This window comes from Balearica regulorum, chromosome 3, assembly GCF_011004875.1.
Source record: "Balearica regulorum gibbericeps isolate bBalReg1 chromosome 3, bBalReg1.pri, whole genome shotgun sequence".
NCBI classification, from domain to species: domain Eukaryota; kingdom Metazoa; phylum Chordata; class Aves; order Gruiformes; family Gruidae; genus Balearica; species Balearica regulorum.
This window is the reverse complement of record NC_046186.1, coordinates 59,881,169-59,900,856: the sequence shown is the minus strand read 5'-3', so window position 1 is coordinate 59,900,856 and position 19,688 is coordinate 59,881,169. Positions and strand designations below refer to the sequence as shown.

The 19,688-nt window shown below is 40.1% G+C and overlaps 1 protein-coding gene across 1 annotated transcript in view; it reads left to right on the top strand.

The window, feature by feature from the left end:
- THEMIS (thymocyte selection associated) overlaps nt 1-19,688 on the top strand; it is an 82,814-nt gene that overhangs the window by 12,567 nt on the left and 50,559 nt on the right. Inside the window, exons 2-4 of the mRNA XM_075750065.1 lie at nt 2,701-2,859; nt 11,018-11,476; nt 14,513-15,558. Coding sequence (XP_075606180.1) covers nt 2,701-2,859; nt 11,018-11,476; nt 14,513-15,558 — 1,664 coding nt within the window. The remainder of the gene's footprint in view (nt 1-2,700; nt 2,860-11,017; nt 11,477-14,512; nt 15,559-19,688) is intronic.

Below are 19,688 nucleotides of genomic sequence, written 5' to 3'. Positions count from 1 at the left end.
TGAGGTGGTTCAGCACAAGAGGAATATAACCCTCTTCACTGCTGCTCAATCTTTCTCTCCCTCTCACTCTAATATGAAATAAGTTTTGCACATACACTTTTCTGACTGTCATAAAATATCCTATGGAGCTCAGCTAAAGCAATGAGAGCTATGATAATTCCTCACGTGTTTATCAGAGCAGCAGCCAGCCTACTGATGGGAGCTGTAGCAATATCCAGTGGAGACACCTGAGTTAGTCGATGTTGAATTGCTCAGGGACTAAAGGGAGAGCAAACAACGATGAACTATCTTTATGATAAGAAAACCAGATTGTTCTTTTTTAGTTAAAGGGCAGCAGCTCTCTTGGCCTTCTGCTTAGCACCAGATTGGTTGAAAGGATGCATAATCAGCATGTTCTTTCACCTGACTGTGGTTGATATTTGTGTGGCACTATAATCCAGAATATCTCTGTGCTAATCATCACCCTGATGTTCAACAGAAAGGGGGAGTTTAGAGTATAAGTACAGCAGTCCCCTTGATCCTATGTAGGATTCTCAACAAGGGAAACCAGGCAATATTGTCATATCCAGCCTGCCAAAAACATCTGCCATATGACTTTTTTTTTTTTTTTTTAAACCTAGATTCTTCTACATAGGGTTAAAAATGTACATCAGTACGTGTCTTCTTCAGGGGAGCAGCTGGGGATTTCCTGGTCTCAATTGTGAGAGCATTGCACAAGCAACAGACAGTTTTACTTGGACAGGTCTTTCATGTAAACTAAACTGGACATGTCTTCCAGGGTATACTTAAGCAGTTGCTCAGTGTTACTCTCATTCATCCTCCTGTCCTGACACAAACCCATTGTTCTGGGGTGCTCTACTGAGGCTTTGGGTTTAGGCTAAAACCAGAACACATTTTGCTTGGGCTGAGCTCCCGGTGACTTCCAGTGAGGCCGAGGTGGTAACCAAGTGCTTGTCACCTGCAAGTGCTGCAGCAGAGTTGATAAATATACCCCAGACTCAGTAAGAGATGCTTATTAGGCCAGGCTATGGTCATGACTGGAATTGATCTAGAGTTAGCATCAGGAAAACCATTTGGCTAATAGTTGCACTTCTGACATGGCACCTGGCAACCCCCCCCCCCATAATTAAAAAACATCTTTTCCTGCCTCCCAGCTGCAAAGAGAACTGTGGAGTAGAGGACGTTACTTTATGTGGGGAGTTCTCTAGGCAATGGCACTATTTCAGTACAGACCGTCTCAATTATTGATTGCTACTATATAGCCAAAGGTCAGGTTTTAATACCTCTTATTGCCTGAGATCATACTAGTTGCTAGGTTAAAAGGAAAAAAAAAAAAAAGAAAATACTTTAAACTGAACAAGATGCAAGAAAGGGCTATTAGAGGGATTGTGGGAAGGAAAATCTGTCTTCTCATAGGAGATAAGAGAATATGTTTCTTATGGATTTTTACCAAAAATGTGACCAGAGAAGGGCAAAATTAACCTTGCAAACCCTTTGGGGAAGGGAGATATAGAAATGAGGAAAAAAGTATTTTAAGCAGCAGAGCAATGTTAGTAACAGACCAAATGAATGAAGGAAATGAAATTCTGAGATGGGATTCCAGAATGGGTACTTCCACATCTCTTTAAGACAGAGCTTGGTAAGTTCTTGGAAGGAACTGCACAGCATCAGAAGGACAGAAGCTAGCATTAAGGTCAACGTTTCTGATGTTCTGTGCTCAATGTATTTCTATTGACAAATGGAACTGAAAGAAAACTTAATCAGCATGTGTTTGCTGCATTGCCTTTATATACAATTAATTAATCCCATGCCTCAAAGCTTCTACTAACCTCCTGTAGGGACCAGGAAGAATTTTCCTTCTTCTGCATAACTTGGCTTTCGTTTTGGCTTTGTTTTATTCTTCTCTGTTGTCCTTACTTCTGAAACAGCACAGATTGACCACAGCAAGAATGGAGAAGGGAGGGTGTTTTTGGCAGGGCAAGCTGCAGTTCCAAGTTTTTCTGAGGAAGCTCTGAAGTGCTTGGTTGGATTGCCTTGATCCTGCGCTCAAACTTCTGAACATCACAGACAAAAAAGGGGGTTTTTCCTGCCAGGTCAGAATCAGTAGGCTCATTTCTGCATGAGGCAAGGATTATCACTTAATTTGCCAGCTTTCCATTTTCTTGGACTTTCTTCAGGTTTTCTGTTACTACAGAAAGCTCAAATGCTGGTTGCACTTTGATGTCTCCTGGCGTCTCCCTGGGCACCCTCTAGGGTCTACGTTTTTTTGCCTTCTGCTGCAGTCTGTTGTTTCCTATGGGATATGCTGTGCCCTGTGCCGTGCAGGGGCACCTTTCCTGCCCGAGCTCCACTGCCTGCTGATTTCAGCAGGCAGCTTGTGATGACCTGGGTGATCCTATGATCTGCCTCGTTCCATTTTGGTCTAATAACTTAGAAATGTAGGTTCTTCAGATTTTGTTCTCCCTACACACATCTAAGAAGAGTGTACACATTGCTGATTTAGAGATCACTGAAGTCACAAGATGGATTTTCTCATGACACTAAGGAAGAAAATGAAAATTAGGTTAGTTATAGCAGCATAAATATTATTTCATATAACTTATTTTAAGTATTTTTGCTTTCATTCAAAAAGGTAAAGACACTTGACAAAGTGACAAAAAGCTGAATAATGCTTTTCTTTCCTTTTGTATTTCTTTTCAGGTTCCATCTATGAAATGTTTGGAAATGAATGCTGCCTGTCAACTGGAGAAGTCATTAAAGTTATTGGCTTCAAAATTAATAAACTCATAGCAAGTATCTGTGAGAATAATGAAGTCAGCAGGGTTTCAGCCAAAGTGGAATTACCACTAAATTTTCCTGGTATAGTATTTCATGAATACATGTTTTTGAGGAATTATAACCCTGAGTAATCACCTTTGTTCTTTTTATTGATTTGCTGTCTTGATTGATATTTGTTTGAGGTTACAACTCAGATGTCAAGGACACAATTTTATCAGATGGCTCAAGACACAATCAACTCATTTTTAAATTTCAGGTCTTACAGTTCTTTTTCAAGCCTGGATAGAAATTATTAATGTTATAATGTTTGGTAGCAATGCTTTCTATAATTGAGGTCACTCAGTGTAAGAATTATTACAAAAATCTTTTCAGTTACTTATGATTTTGCAAACTTTGACTCAGCTGAAATCTTCCTTGCTGTGTGCTCAGCCTATAATTTATTTACTGTTATTACTATAATTTTTTTATTATTTTGGATACAAAATGTTTTGGATACTTTAAAAGTTTTGGTTTTATTTTTATTTTTTATTTTAATTCCAGTGGCCAAAGTGGCTGCTCCATGTCCGGAAATAGTATTAGAAGAAAAAGAATGTGGTTTTCTCCTTAAAAAGAACTTCAACTGTTCTATAGAGAAGGCCCGAAATATCCATATTTTGGAGGATGGACTTTTGAAATTTGCATGCAGTACTGAATTGTTATTTGAAACATATCTTTCTCTGTTCATGTGGCCTTGTCGTGGTTTAACCACAGCTGGCTTCTGAACACCACACAGCTGTTCACTCACTCTCCTCCCCAACAGGATGGGGGGAAAGAGAATTGAAAGGGTAAAAGTGAGAAAACTTGTGGGTTGAGATAAAAACAGCTTAATAATTGAAATAAAATAATTTTTAAAAATTTAATAATAATAGTAATTAAAAGGAAAATAATAAAAAGAAAGAGAAATACAACCCAAGAAAGACAAGTGATGCAAATGAAAAACAATTGCTCACCACCAACCGACCAATGTCCAGCCAGTCCCTGAGCAGTAGCCCCTGGACAACTTTTCCCCCTAGTTTATATGCTGGGCATGACGCCATATGGTGTGGGGTATCCCTTTGGTCAGTTGGGGTCAGCTGTCCCAGCTGTGTCCCCTCCCAACTCCTCATGCACCCCCAGCCCCTCGCTGGTGGGGTGTGGTGAGGAGCAGCAAAGGCCTTGGCTCTGTGTGAGCACTGCTCAGCAGCAACAAAAACATCCCTGTGTTATCAACACTGTTTTCAGCACAAATCCAAAACATAGCCCCCTGCTAGCTACTGTGAAGAAAATTAACTCTATCCAACCAAAACCAGCACAGGCCTTGTTAGGGAGAGCTGGCCAAGTACTGTACCCAGGGTACCTAGTTCATCACATGTCATATTCATTCTTTTTTCAAGTCTGCTCTCATCTCTATTCCTCCACTATTAGGGCCTGGCTGTGTTAAATAGAGAAGTGATTGGAGTGCAGAGGGAGAAGTGCTGGACTGTGAGTATCCATGTGGAGGAAGTAGAGGAGGCAAACTAGGTTAGAAAATGGATAGAAAAAGATTGGACCTTGGAGCAAGGGAGAAGGATGAAGACTTGATTTGCAAAGATCAGGGACTGGAGACAGCGGTGGGCGTGTACGCATGCATATATATGGGTTAGGTTATGCCAGTGCCCAAACTGGTATGTGCTTTTTCTGCAGAGGGACACAAGACACACTGCTTAAAACAAATAAAATGTAAAAGTGCATAGGAATGCAATGTTTCATCTGAATTCCACAGGAAAATATCTTCTGCCATGCCTTCATTTTCCGTATCGCAAATGCAGATTTCTCTCTGAAATAGTCCTATATATCATTTTCTTTTCCACAGTAGACCCTCAATTTATTTTCATGTTTTTCTTACTTGGTGAATTAGAACCATTTGTACGACCACCAATTAAAAGACTTCTTTGGAATTCCATCTTCAAGTACTGGTAGGGCTCAAATGTAGTGATCAAAGACATTTTAATTATCTGTGGCTATCTAGAGATATTGAAGTACTGCTATACTGTGAACTCTCAAGATACCTGGTATTTTTCTTGAAATCCAAGCTTCTTTGCTATTATTAAAATTTCTTCTATCTCTGAAATACACATATATATAGGAAGTCATATTCTAAATCTTTATTGGCAGTTGGGTTCGAACATTTGAATCCTAAAATATCCAACGCAACTGAGTGATAAAAGTAATCCTACATTTAGTAATGTTGAATCTCTTGATTTTTTGAACAGAATTACTTGTGATTTCAAATGCTTGAACCTAGTGAATCTGGATTTGTTTGCATTCAAGTGATCAATTTTACAACTTGGCATTTGGATGTTGTTGCCTTATTGAGCACATTTTCAAATTCGGTCTAATCACTACAATTTACATGCATACTTATGAACTCTCCCAACTAGTGTTCTAGAAAACTGGGTTATTTCACTAGAAAAAATAATTCAGAGTTCATTTTGTTGAAATTTATCATTATTATCCTTGACATGACAGATATTACTGAACCAGCAACACTGAAGAGGGGCGTAATGACACTTCTTATTAGCCCAACAGGGAACACCACTTTCTTGTTCCTGTCTATACATGTACTCTTATGCATTCAAGAGCTTTTTTGGTAAGATGTAAATTTGTCATTTGTCTAATTTAGTTCTTAGCTGAAGAAAGATTCTGCTTTATACAGCCAACATGTCCTAGTCTCTGCTTTTTCTTGACTTTTTTCCTTTTCACTTTCTTACATATGAATTCTAAGCTCTGAACAAAACATTGTATTAGAACGTTGCTGACTTGCCCCTGTCTCCAGGACAAAGCACAGAACCGAATTGCACGTGATCTTTTTCACACTGACTTGGCTTACTTCAGTAAAAATATCCGCAGGTGTCTAGGAGTCTGGCACCGTATTTACATTGCACATACATTGCTCTCTTGCCAGTGTTGTTGCAAAGAAATCTTTTGCTTTGATGTTATTTTCCATTTCCTCTGTCATGAGTTATCATTTGCATGTGATGGTCTCATGTATCCTCTCCCCGTGTGCATGTTGGCATAAATAAGCAACGCTTCTATTTAGGTTACTCTGGAGATAGCATCTCTATGAGTGAAGAACTGGGCTCATTGGCTTTAAACGAGCCTTACTCTTTGTCTTTCTGAACGTATTTGTAGTCTACAGAATTCCTTTTTTCTGCTCTGGCAAATCAGATCCTCGATAAAGGCCTAATCTGCCCTTTGCATTAGAGAAACCGCTGCAACCGCAAGTTCACTATCTGTGTTATTTCATTTTTATCCTCATTCTAATTTGTTCTTTTTCATGCCTCAGAGGGCCAGGCTATTCTTTCAATGCTCATACACTGGGTAAAAAAAGAAGTCTGCTGTTTTACTCTAGACACTTCAATGGCTACATCTAACAGTATTTTAAACTAGTTTTCACGACCAACAAGTTAGCAGAGACAGGTAATTTGCACAACACTTGAACTGTGTGACAGCACAAATGATTTCATTTTGTTCTATTATATTCTTTCTTCTGCAAAAAATATTGCTGGGGTGTCCTTGTTCTCAGGATGTCCCTGGCAGTTGCTGCTGCTCATTCCTACATGGTCTGACAGACACGTAGCTGAGCATGACTGTCCCTTTGAGCTCTCAGCCTCTGAGAGCCACAAGACAGCAGACTTGTCTGTGGCCGCGCAGTACATGCATGGCAGAACAGGGGTAAGGCACTAAAAGGCTCATCTTGATAGGAGATGATGGAGAGAGAGGAGAGAGGAGAGAGGCCTTTGGGGCAGGGTGGGGAGAGGAGGATGCTGGAGCAGATGGAGCAGAGGAGGTAGCAGAGCGGGTGGTGGAGGTGAGGGAAAAGAAGAATGGCAATCAAGTCAACTCCAGAGAAGTTGGAAACTGAGCTCTTCCCAGTCTTCTGCATTACCCTGGGCAACAGAAGCTGCTGATCTGGGACAGAAGGTCTTTCTGTTATTTTTTTATCCTTGAAGGCTACTTGCTGCTCTACTAGGTGAGCCTAACTACTGTTTTGGGGGGGGGGGGGTTCATTTTTCTGTGGGGGAAAGAAGAAAAAGAGAGAATAAAAAGGATAGTCCTTTACTTCAGGACTCTAATCAAGACTGAAAATGGGAAGTCTATAAAGCTACAGGACGGTATACTTTATCACTCTATAACCAGTAAAAGAGAGCTGCATATACTGTTCTGTAAAAAGGTGGTAAAAATACCCTTCTGTCAAAACATGCTTTCCCACAGGACTAAATGGGTGATCCTTGGGCTGTTTTCTCTCCCATAAGTAAAAAGAATTTTTTCAGATTCCCAAACTCTCTCTACCAAAGTTTACATCAATGCCTAAAACTCTTCTTGAAAATGATGGGCTCATTAGGTTAGGAGCTTACTAATTATCATATTATGGCTACGCAGGCACTTCACCTAAATGAAATGCCACTAGGTGCAGAGGATTCATGCAGTGTGACAATGGTTATACATTCTTTTAGTTATTATGTATGTGTAGTTATTCTTGTCTCTGTCTGTAATTTTCTCCAAAACTATTGGGTATTAGTGCACTTGGTTGTAGAACAGATTACATTTAAAAAGTAGATCTATAGGAGCAATAATGCCAGCTCTCAATAAACCAGCTGGACTTTTTTCCAGGTTTGCTATTTCCATCTGTCTTTCCCCCCAGTAGTCCACCAAGCTCTCTTAGGAAAGTCTAAGTGAATTTGATTCAGTCATTTTATGATTTATGAAAAAATACAAAAATATTTTTGTTTGACCTCAAAATGTCCAGACTTTAACATCTCAAACTTACCATATGTTTCCTACTCTGGAGATTTCCTTGCTATCTTAGGTTTGGAAAACATTTGAGTTAGTTTGTAATTTGATTCATAATTATTTTAATAAGGTTCTGGATGGTTCCAGATAATGTGGGGTTTTTTTGGTTTTGTGGTGGGGTTTGTTTGTTTGGTTGGTTGGTTGGTTGGGGTTTTTTTAATATATATCGTATGAAGGACAACATTTATGAGAAGATACCATGGCAGATTATGGCAGTTAGATAGGAACCACAGTGACTTTCATCCATCATACCAAAATAACTTTTTATATATTCTATATAGAAAGAACCATATGGAACTTTACATAATCGTATGCAAAAACGGGTGGCTATTAGGTGCCTCTACTTCATAGGTCTCATCATTACAGAAGCTAAGCATGCAAGGCCACATGGCCACATGGCTCTTTAGTTGCCTATGCAAGCATTCTGCTACTAAAATTAAGAAAACCAGCAGAAAGGAAGATTTTTCTGCTCCCAACCCTGACAAAGTCAGTCTGCCTGGGCCCAAGGGGATAAGCAGTTGTCTATTTTTTTATGAGATCTGGTAATTATGCTTCCATATGAAACCTGCTTTCCAACCCAGGATGCTCATCAGTTTGTTGCTGAAATAGCTGGCTTCCAAGTAGCTCCGTAGTCCCAGCAAAATTAATAGAGCCTGAATCTACTGTCATACTCATAGAGGACAAGATTGTTTCTCATACCTGTACATTGCCAAGTATTTTCAACTGGGAATGCTTTTTCTAACATAGTTTATGGAGGCTTTTTAATGCAATTCTGGAGGTTTTCTAGTGGCAATATGCTTGCTCCTGTATCATAGATGGGTAAACACAGTTATTGCCTTTGGGATACATCATATGCACTTTGAATGCATTTTTTAATGAAGAATATTCCTATTTGTTTTCTCCCAGCACTGCCGGGAGATGATGCCCATCTTGTGCTTGCAAAGCGTGACACTGGAACACTGGGGGATGCTGTCTTTTCCACAATTTCAGTTTGTCATTTGTGCCTTGTCACTGCGATATTTTCTAAATGCTGATGAACCAGTTTGTCTTGATCTGCATTGACAGCTCCATTAGTGATTAGGACTGGGGTAGCTAACTAACTTACTTGTTAATAATTTTGTTAAAAACGACTGTGAGAAACATTACGAATATCAATGAGAAAGAAAAGTGTGTTGAAGTTGTACTTTGTACTTGTGCAGCTACATTCATGGATGTGGCTTCCTTGCAGCCAGAAAAAAAAGCCTGGAGGCTTTCCTGCAGTGCAGACATATATGTAGAGGATGCATTTGCACAAGGGTACTAATTTCCCACAGGAAAAGCTAGCTGTCATACAGACAACTGTGAAGGCACAGAACTGCAGAAAGCAGTTACGCAGGCACAACTAGTGACTGTTTCTGCAGTGGATCAAATAGGCTAATACTGTTTAGGCTGCTGACAAGTCCTCAGAGCTGTTAGTCCCCACAATTACTAGCGTGGCCTCATGGGATATCTAGAACCAAACATGCCCAATCTGGTAATAAATTCAGTTCAAAGCTACTCTAACAGACAGAATCTTAATAACATCTCCTTTAACAAGAAGGGTGCTAAAGCTATGAAGTGAAAGTAGCAGGTTTTGTTACAGTCAGGCCAGAATCACAGCAATTCTGTGGCCAAAACAAAAACAAACAAACAAACAAAAGCTGTTGTGGTGGAGGGAATGGTTTGATATATCCTTTTTAAAGAATATGATCCTAAGGAGCCCCTGCTTCCATGCAGGTCCCTCAGTTGTGTTGATTGCGGTGACTGCTGAAAGTAAGTAAGGGAAAAGGTGTGGGAGAAAATAAGCAATTTAGAGGTTATTTTTAACTGAAGCAATCCCTCGGTATAATTTGTTAAACAATCCCACAATCAGGGGAGGTCTGGAGAAGGGAGTGAGCATCTTCCCAACATCCAGCAGGAACTGTGTTCTGGCAGCATCCCACCTTGCTGAGACCCAGGTATCTGTTGGGGCATACTGCCCTTTTCTCACATTCTGGTTCCCACAACAAGGGAGTGCTAGCTGCTGTGGACCCAGTTCTCACACTAAATGACTGGGGGCAGTTGGATGGGACACTTAAACCCTTGTAGACATGGCAGAAACCACTCATGAGATGTGGAGGTGCCATGAAAGAGTCTCTAGTGGTGCCAAGCAACACTCCTTAAGTCCCCATCCCGTGCCTCCTCCATAAGTGCCAAGGTGGGAGCATTCCTTTACCACAAAGATATGGTGCCCTTTGTGCGGTCCAGAGGAGGCAAAAGTGCAGATCAGCAGGGCCATAGGATTTCTGCTAGCTGGCTTTGGGGGAAGAAAGGAGAAAAGGCACTGTATCTCCCAGGGAGCTTGGCTTCTTTGTCACTGTAGCTGTAGCTACCAGTTAATTTGTGGCTAGCAAACTTGGCCTAGGAATAACCTCTATGTTCAGTTATACATATTCAGAAGCGAGCCTTAGTCAGTGCCTGTCCCAGGAAGCTGCAGTGTAATTCCATGAGGCAGCATTCACGCTGCCGCGCTTGGGGAAGAAGACAGCTGAATCACACAGTTCAGCTAAACCCTACTGTTCAGTCCTCTAAACCGTCCACTTCATCTTCCTCTGTGAAAACACTCACACAAATATAGAAATGTACACAGTTTTCTTGCGATGTGAACTCCTAATGAGACAGCTCCGAGGGGCATGATTAACATGAAATAATAATGTCCTTAGGGGATAGGGAAACTCAGATGCAGCTTCTGCCTTGCAGAACTTTAGCACTTTAATTGCCTTGTGATGGCCAGAGTGCTACATCACCCAAACTACAACACCCAAACTTTGCCTTACTCCATCTGGTAGTCTGGGCTATCAGATATGCTAAAATCAATTTCCTTTGCTCATTCTTATCTATAGGTGCTACTTTTTGATTGTGATGTATCTTTAAACATACTTGACCTAGGAATCCCCACTCTGTGTGGAAGAATATGTAGTACTGATGTTTAGGCAGAAACTTATCTTGCATTTCACTGATCACATTTGTGTTGCTCTTCCTCATACCATGTCTGCATTTATTTCTCAAAGGTTGGTTTCCTGAGAAGACAGATAAGAATTTAAGATAATTTTTCTTTTTTTCTATGGCAAAGAAAATTTTTTACCATGGACGTAAAAATGTTGGACATCAGAAATTAGATGCAGAGTCGAAAGGGCTAATTCCAGTCACCTATATATTGGATCACGTAGCTGATATTATCTTTGTGGAGTCACATTTCTGGCAACCAAACTATCACCTATGAATTGTTTGATGTGCTTTGTTGCCCATTTTTATTTCATTCACAGTCTAAAATTTGGCATGGCTTGCTTTGTGTATTTCCCTTTTTATAACATGACTCTTCTATTCTTAGGTCTTTATAAGGTTGTGGCAGATAAAACTCCATATGGCAGCATTGAAGAAATTACAAGAAAAGTCTCTATTGGGCCAACAAGATTTGGCCATCCATGTTTCTACAGCCCGGAGGATATAAAATTGGCAAACATCACTATCAAAAACGGTGAGCAGATCACCTTCAACTCAGTGGAAGAGGTCAATGGAATGATGGCTGTAAACTGTGACGTGGTCAGAAATAACCAGTCTCATTCCTTTACTCTACCCCTTTCACAAGAAGGGAAATTCTACGAGTGTGAAGATGACCAGATATACACCCTAAAAGAGATTGCAGAATGGAAAATCCCTAAGTGCAGAAACCGGATTGTCAAACTTTCCAATACTTTACATATGTGGGACTCCTCTAATCCACTTCCTGAGAATTTTGATGGCTGCTTGATTCTCACACCTGTCTATGAAGTGCAGGCAGTAATGCAATGTAAGTAGGAAGCAAAGTCAATGTTCTGTTAAACTCAGTATAGCAAAATACCATTAAGTACACAAAATTTGCTTAAAATAGTGAGGAAGGATTCAGTTTGGTCAATAATTCCTGATGCATATTTGCCAGTGATGCTAGTTTCAAGATCAAGAAAGATACAAATAATATTGCCTTTTTTATTCCTTTATCAGCTGCTGATTCAGGTAGTTACCTTGCATTTCTTTCTGTTGCCATTTTATTGATCACTACAATTAAATCATTGTTGCAAATAAAATACATTGCATAGTGAAAAAGTGGAGCTTAGGAATTCTGTTCAATTCTGAGATTCTTTCTTTGTGTCTCCAACTTTGGCCATGGAGAAGCCACTTGATCATTTACGGTTGGCTAGGAGGCAGGAAAGGAATATAGGCATACATGTTGTAACACAGTCAACTACCATTTATTTTTCAGGATGAGGATGGTGCAGAAAGCAAAACCATATTATTTTACTCTATTGCAGAAACAAATATCAATAGAATATAAACAGAAAAGACTCATGAACAATTTCTGAAATGTCTAGGTTTGAGGAAACAGGGAAATATTAGAAAACCAATGTCTTTAAAAGCTGTAATTTGTGTTATGAGTTTTTATTAAAAAATAATATTTTGTCCATGTCACATTAACACTCTTCTAGTCATTCCACCAAAACACTGAAACCGCTGGGTTCTGTTCTTACCAATGTCTATATCTTTGCCTTACTTTAAACCTGTTAGTGAAATTAGTCACGGGAATAAAATTAGAAGGTGTACAAGGGTATAAGCACACAGTGAAATGCTCCTGAGTTATGGTGACTTGAATAGCTGAGCTGCAGTAATGACCCATGCGTGCGTGCATAGCGTACCCTTTCTGAACTGAGATACCTACCTAAGCAAAAAAACAGCTTAAGCTAAAATGTTCGACCTTGCTTGAGGACAGCTCAGGCAGTAGATGGAAACTTGCTACAATTCTACTTGTTGATGCACCCATCCTGTTAAAGTTTGCAGGATAGAAGCTTAGCTTTTGGGAAGGTTTTGCTGCCTGTTGCCTTGACTAGAAGCAGACCAGTGAGGTCCATAGAAATGAAATCCTAACAGAAATATGTCATTAATGAGGATATTAAGCAGGAAATCTTTTCATAGTTGAGATTTCTCTGATGAATGATGTAAGTAAATGGATAAAAGAGAAAGAAACAAAAGTGGGCAGAGACTGTTAGCACAATATACTATAGTTGTTAAATGCTTATCATGAGATATTCAACTGTCCTTGCTATGTGATTTAATGTGTGAGTTTGGAAAGTACATCTTCACAAGATAAAATACGTCGTTTTCCACAACTCTAGCTAGATTCAGGAATCTAGCCCATCTCCTAAAGCTGGATTCACGTAGGTGTATTCCTATACCCACTTAGATATATGTGCAGAATCAATAAGAATTTAATGTTTCTAAAAAGCTTTTAGAAGATTCAGAAATGTTTTGTATTCACTTGTTTTCCAATCAGATATTTCAGTGACAGTTGTATTTACTGATTTTATTTCATGCCCATTTATGTTTCATAGCCTGTCAACATTTAAGAAGCATTAAATATGTCCTAAACAACTATTTAATACAAACTTGAAAAGTAGGCTTCATGGTACATGATTAACTACTTTCTTGTGGACCATGAAAGATGGATTTTCCCCATTTTTAGAAGAACTATAAATAGACACAAGATAAAGTATGAGAAATACTATCCACAATTCAAGAAAAAAGATTCCTGATAAGAGGGATAGCAGCTTACATTTTCACAGGCTGTGGGCAGGAATCAATACATCTCATTCTTAATAATGAACAAATGATGTGTGTGGAACTCCTCCAAATGCCCACAAAAACTTTCAGTTCACTAGTCATTCCTCCTTCTCTGACTTTCCCTTGTGGTGCTTAGGATGTTTGTCACCTGAAGGCATCAATGTGACAAAAGAAGAGTTGGAATAAACAGATCCTGAACCACTGTCATAAAACTCTATCTTATAAAATAAATCTGATAGTGACTTTTAAGCATAAAATATTGGTATGTCCTGCTACAAGGAAATGTGAATCCAGCATGTACTATCCTTGTGTGCAGGTCTGTGCAGAATAAGTCTTATTGAAGAGAGTCATTAAATATTATTTGCTTGTTAAATTTTACTGCCCTGGTCAGTGATCTGTGGCTTCACTGATCTGGAGCCAAATTCTTAAACAAGCCTTAATTGCATAGTCAGCTTTGTGCTTGGAAGTTTTGCATCCAAAATTTTGCAAGTTCAGTTGTGATAAAAGGGTTGTTGTTCCCTGTCAGACTGTTAAAATCAATGGCTTGGTTCTGATAGTGAATAAAACCAGATGCCGCAGGAAACCATGCAAGAGTTCCACAGAGGACCATTATAGCAGAATTTTCTTCATTCATTAACAATAAACTTAGACTTTGTTACACAAAGGTTTTGCCTTTTTAAAAAAGTGATATTATTTTCTAATAATCAATCATAGATGTTTTCATTATTCTTATAAATATCAAAATACCTTATTTCTCCCAGCCTGGTCACAGCAACAAAATGTTTTAATAGGTTCAAATGCTATTTATTCATTAAAAATGTTCCCCCACCCATTTCTTTGGAGAAACCATAAGTTCCTATGAAATAATAGAAATACATCTTGTACTCAAGAAAAAGTGTTTGGTAAGATAAACAACTGATTAACCATGGACATGCTATGAGAAAGATAGTGAACTAGATTTTTTTTTCCCTGGCCTTTGTCTTAAACTTTTGTTCACTTGCACACATTCTCATCTCCTCTTGTTTCTCTCATCCTTTGTGATGTCTCCCGCATATCTTATAGCCGTATTTCTCAAATTAAAATAGTTATACTTTGGCGCTATTAAGTGTGCATGTTACCACATGGAGGTGCACACCTCAGGGAAGGTACTTTTATATCTGGCCAACAGGAAACGTATATTTTATTCCAATGTCAGTTTGAAAACAAAAATCAATGTAATTCTTTTTCTTTTCAGTTCGAAAGGACATAGTTCATATCCTCTCAGATCTAGATGTTGAGGTCAAGGATATAACGGACTGTTATGATATTAGCTCTTTCCTTCAGCCACTGTCTTTGGAAGATGTATTTGACAGAACAAGCAAGGAATTTCCTATGGTTGCTGAGATAATGGAAGGGCCTTCAGGAAGCCAAAAACCTTATAACTTCTTGTATATGGGGAAAGAGATCGTCATCTACAAAAAGTACCAGGCAACAAGAATCCTAGCCTCTGAGATCAGAAGTGATTCCCCCAAAAGACATTTTTTAATCCCTATGAGCTACAAAGGAAAGTTCAAGAGAAGACCTCGGGAGTTTCCAACTGCCTATGACTTAGAGATAGCAAGAAGCGAAAAGGAACAGCTTCATGTTGTAGCAACTAAAGCCTTTGATTCCCCTCATAAAGACCTTTTTTCTGTTTCAGTTGGAGACCAGTTTCTAGTTCAGCAACGCCAGACTAGTGAAGTTCTGTATGAGGAAAGAAAGAAAGTCATAGACGTTTTTGCCTGTGAACAAATACTAAGTGATACATACAAGAAAGTGCTCCTCCCTATGTACATGGAAGGCGACTTTGTGGAAGTGATACATGACAAGAAACAGTACCAGCTTTCTGAGATTTGCAAAGAATTTCCTTTGCCTTTTAATGTCAAAGTGTCCGTGAGGGACCTTTCTGTTGAGGAAGATGTCTTGGCTGCCGTGCCTGGTCTGCAGTTTGAAGAAGAAATCACAGACTCTTATTTGTTGATCAGTAGCACCAGCAGTCCAGTGGAGAGCTGGGAGATACCTGTATATCGCTTAAACATGTCAGTCCATTTGGTCAGCAAAGAAGTCCAGATGGTTGTACCTCCTGTGACTAAGACAACAGTGGAAGAGATCAGCGAAGAGCAATACTATATGGTGCGAAGATACGAAAACCAAACCCTTCATCCACCACCCAGGCCTCCCAAAAAGCCAACAACACTTGCACCAAAACCTGTTTTTGCAGTACCTAAGCAAGATGTGTCTGCTGTACTACAGGCTCCAAAGGTAAGGCATCCCACCTTGTCTTTGAATCTCTTGCAATCATCGGTCATGTTCTGTTGGTTTACAATCCCTATTTCACTGGTGTATCCCTATGGCATGTACACAGATGGCTCTCAGTTCCCTGTAATAGGCAAATTAACCATTATAGACAACAATGGCTAAAATCTCCAGTGTGTGTTAATTGATCCATGAAAAATAAAGGAACCATGCTGACTCACAGCAGAAAGCTTGGCCGTATGATTTTGCATGGATAATCCTTTACTGCACCAGCACAAAAGTGAAGGGAAAGACTTGAAGTGGCTATATTTAAACCTTTATTAAGGGGAAGCATATGTTCTCATGATGTAAAGATAATTTTGTTCAGCTGGAAACAGCAGAATTAAAGTCACAGAAAGTCAGGTTGTATAGATATTTTTGTCTGCATGTTTTTGCACTTACCCAAGTGGCAAATAGATTCGGAATAAAAAGGGCAGTTGTTTTAGAATAGCACTTGATGTTAAGAAAGAAGTGCCGCTTCTAGGACAATTTTCTTTGTGGTTAACCTAAGGCAATGCATTTGTTCATTAGTTTTTGTGTTGAGTCTGGTGAGATGGAGTAAATTTTCTTAACAGAAGTCTGTAAGATACTGTGTTTTGGATTTGTGACTAAACCAGTACTGATAACACAACAGTGTTTTGGCTATTGCACAGCAGTGCATCCGCAGTGTCAACGCCTTCTCTTTTTCCCAGGCTGCCCCCCCCCCTCAGCAAGTAGGTTAAGAGAGGACACAGAGAGGACACCTGACCCCAGCTGACCAAAGGGATATTCCATGATTTATAATGTCATGCTCAGCAATAAAAACTGAGGGGGGTGGTTGGTCTGGGAAGGTAGTCATAGCTCAGAGACTGGCTGGACATCAGTCTGCTTGTGGGAGGTGGTGAGTGACTGCCTTTGCATCACTTTTTTTTTTTTTTTTTCTCTTTCCTTCACTTATTAAACTGTCTTTATCACAACCCATGAGTTTTCTTGCTTTTGCTCTTCTCTCTCCTGATGAGAGGGGGAGTGAGCGAGCTGCTGGTTGGGTGCTTAGCTGCTGGCTGGGGTCAACCCACCTCAATTTTCTTGCATATATTGAAAGGCACCTTGATGGACTTTAACAAGACTGTCCAGGAGGTGTGTAACTTATGCTGCAGAAAGAAAAACATTGGAAATTCTTTCAGGTCTCTGCATTGTGATTGTGCTGCACTTTAAATGCAATGTAACTCATGGAATTATATTTTGGGGGGTTCAGGGAAAGTTATTTTTTGTGTTGCTATCAAATTAAGGTCCAATTGTAGCCACCCTGGAAGAGGAGCCTTTGAGAGTACCTATCCTTGCCTGGTGGAGGTGTTCCTCCCCTTGGTGTCAATTCCAAGACCACATGCAGGTCCACAGCCCCACATAGGTCCTGGGAGATGGTTACAACAGACCATAGGAGAAGCGAATGGCTAAGGCAGGTCCCTCAGATAAGGGTAACACAGCAAAAAGCTGTGTCACTTTCTTCTGTCTTTACTTGTACTACAGAAACTTATTTTCTGCTAGTTTGTGCAGTTGCTACAGTTAGTAGCAGCTTAAATAAGCCATCCTGTTGGCTAGGAGGATACACGAGAAACTGGATCCTGGAGCTAACAGGCAAGCTGTCTTGGTACTGGCTTGGGTTCCAGAACTGGACAAGAATTCCCTAAAGTTGTGTTTCTCGTAGACCCGTACCCTTGTCAGCAGGACTCAGACCTCCTGCAGTTACTGATGGCTGCATGTGGAGAGCAACAGGTAGATGCTGATTCTAGACTAGAGTTGTGCCAAAGATAATATTTTTCTGAAGTGAGGAGAGAGCAGTAAACGCGGGGGAGGGATGAGCTGCGGTTCCTTTGCACATTTATGAGTGAGAGTGACCTTAGACTGCAGCTGTCCAGACAAAGAAACACATTTAAGCAGACTGTTCCAGAGGACATTTTTTTTGTCACATACTTGTTATAAATAAATAATAAACCGCAGTCAGAATGCTTAGAGCTATGCGGATTCGTAAATCTCCTTCCCTGGAAAGGTGAAACAAGTAGAGAACCCTTATTCATAAGATTAAATATCCTGAGCTGTAACATAATAGGTTTAAAGTCGCACAGAATGCATTATCTCTTCTATCCCAAGCACTGTGAGTCTTCTGAGAGGACATGGATTGTAGCGGATAGGCTTTGCCTTGGCCTCTCTGCCAGTGGCACCATAGGGGAGACTGCATTTTCTTCTTTATGTATCAGGGATGTCTGTGGGTTCAGAAAGTTGGAGATTGTGCCAAACTGATAAATGCCCCTCTTTTTGCATATTTTGTGACGATGCATAGATTTATTTGCATAAATAACAGATGAACATCTGAGTGAGACGGATTTAAGCCTGACAAGGTGGCAGGGCAACCTGGAATAAGCTTTAGTGCTGCATGAATTGCCATGCTCCTCCTGCAGGCAGCTCCCTGCCTGGTGTTTAGGGAGCTCTGGCTGCTTGCTGGAGGGCGGTGAATGGCTTCCTTGCCCACCAGTTGGGAAGCTCTACTTGGCTTGGTGCTCCAGGATTAAATGCTCCTGCTTCATGAGTCCACAGAGGACTAAGATCTGGCTGGTTTATGCCGATACCTGAGGATGCTCTGCAAGGGTGGGTCACCTCTAGCTACGGGTTGTGCTTTCATTGCCTCTTAGCTCACAGCAAGGCTGTGAGGGCAGAGAGGCTCCAGCTGTCTCTGCCTGCTGTTCCCTGACCTTGGTAAGAGAACACTGGGGCCAGGAGCAGGGCTATACAGTGTATGTTTCACTGCACTTTTTTTTGGTCATGTCAGGCACTGAATTGTATGAGATTAGCAGCCAGTATGGACTGGAACCTCAGAGAAGTTCAAGAACTGCCTCTGCTTGCGTGCAAGGTGTAACGATGCAGAGACGTGGGTGTTTGCACAGTTCAGCAAAGTCCAGAGGCAACAGATATGAATTCTCAAACATAATATAGCTGCATTAACCAACCACTCTGCCCAGTTTCTTCATAGGGCTAATTAGGTTGGCTTGGCTCCTGCTGACACAGCTTTCACTTCCAGAGCCTGGGGATCTTTCCTCTCCCCTCCGCAGTACAGTACAGTACAGACTTTCCCTTTCCCTCTCATCTAATCATTTTGTTTGGGTAAGAAACATCCAGACCACATATGTTTGCAATTTTATATTATTTGCTGATTGACTAAACAAAGACAAACCCCAAGGAAATGTATGCAAACTAAACAATATAAACAAAGTAGCATGTATTGAACAACGATATTAACCTGATATTTCAGATCTCAGATATCTATTTAATAGCAATATCAAGTAGCAGATATCTATCTAATAACCAATATCACCTCTACCCATAAGTACCCTCAACTGAGGACAGTGATGGCAAAATCAACAATTGTACCCTTTGTCTAACAGTAAAACTTGGGATACAGGCAGTCATTCACAAGAAATCCACATTTTCCTCACTGGAATTATTGGAGTAAAGTTCTCAGGGGGGCTCTTACTGCCATGTTGAATTAAATAGATTAAGCCATTCAGTTTCTGATTTGTGAGCTTAGCTAGAAAATGAGAACGACCTAATAAAACCCTAGAAGTTAATGCTACTGATTTGAGAATGCAGCACCTCACTTTCTTGCCAAGTTGTTCCTAGAGAGAAGTTTCCATGGGAGGAACCAGTCAGGACCTCACCTTCTTGAAATTAAAATTCATTTAAAAAGAACAAGCCAGATGTGCCTGTTCTTTCCACAGTTAGAAACACCATAGTGAATATAACAAACCAAGTTTTCACTTAGTAGCTCAAGAGTAAGATTTCAGATGAGACCCTGAACAAAAGAGGCTTGAAAATTGTTTCCTGAACTTTCCTTAGGCTTTTTACCTGCTACCTAAAGTTTCCCCCCCCTTCAAGGGGATACACGCAGCAAAACTTTTTTAGCTTTCTTTTTGCCTATCAGTTCAAGCAGTAAATATCCTACAGATTTAAGAAGGTGTTAATATAAGTCCCTCAATGCCTTTTTTTTAAATTGAAACAATCAAAGAAGAGCCGGTGCCAAATACTGCTAAGTGCATGTTAATTCCTTAATAGCAGGGAACCGTGAT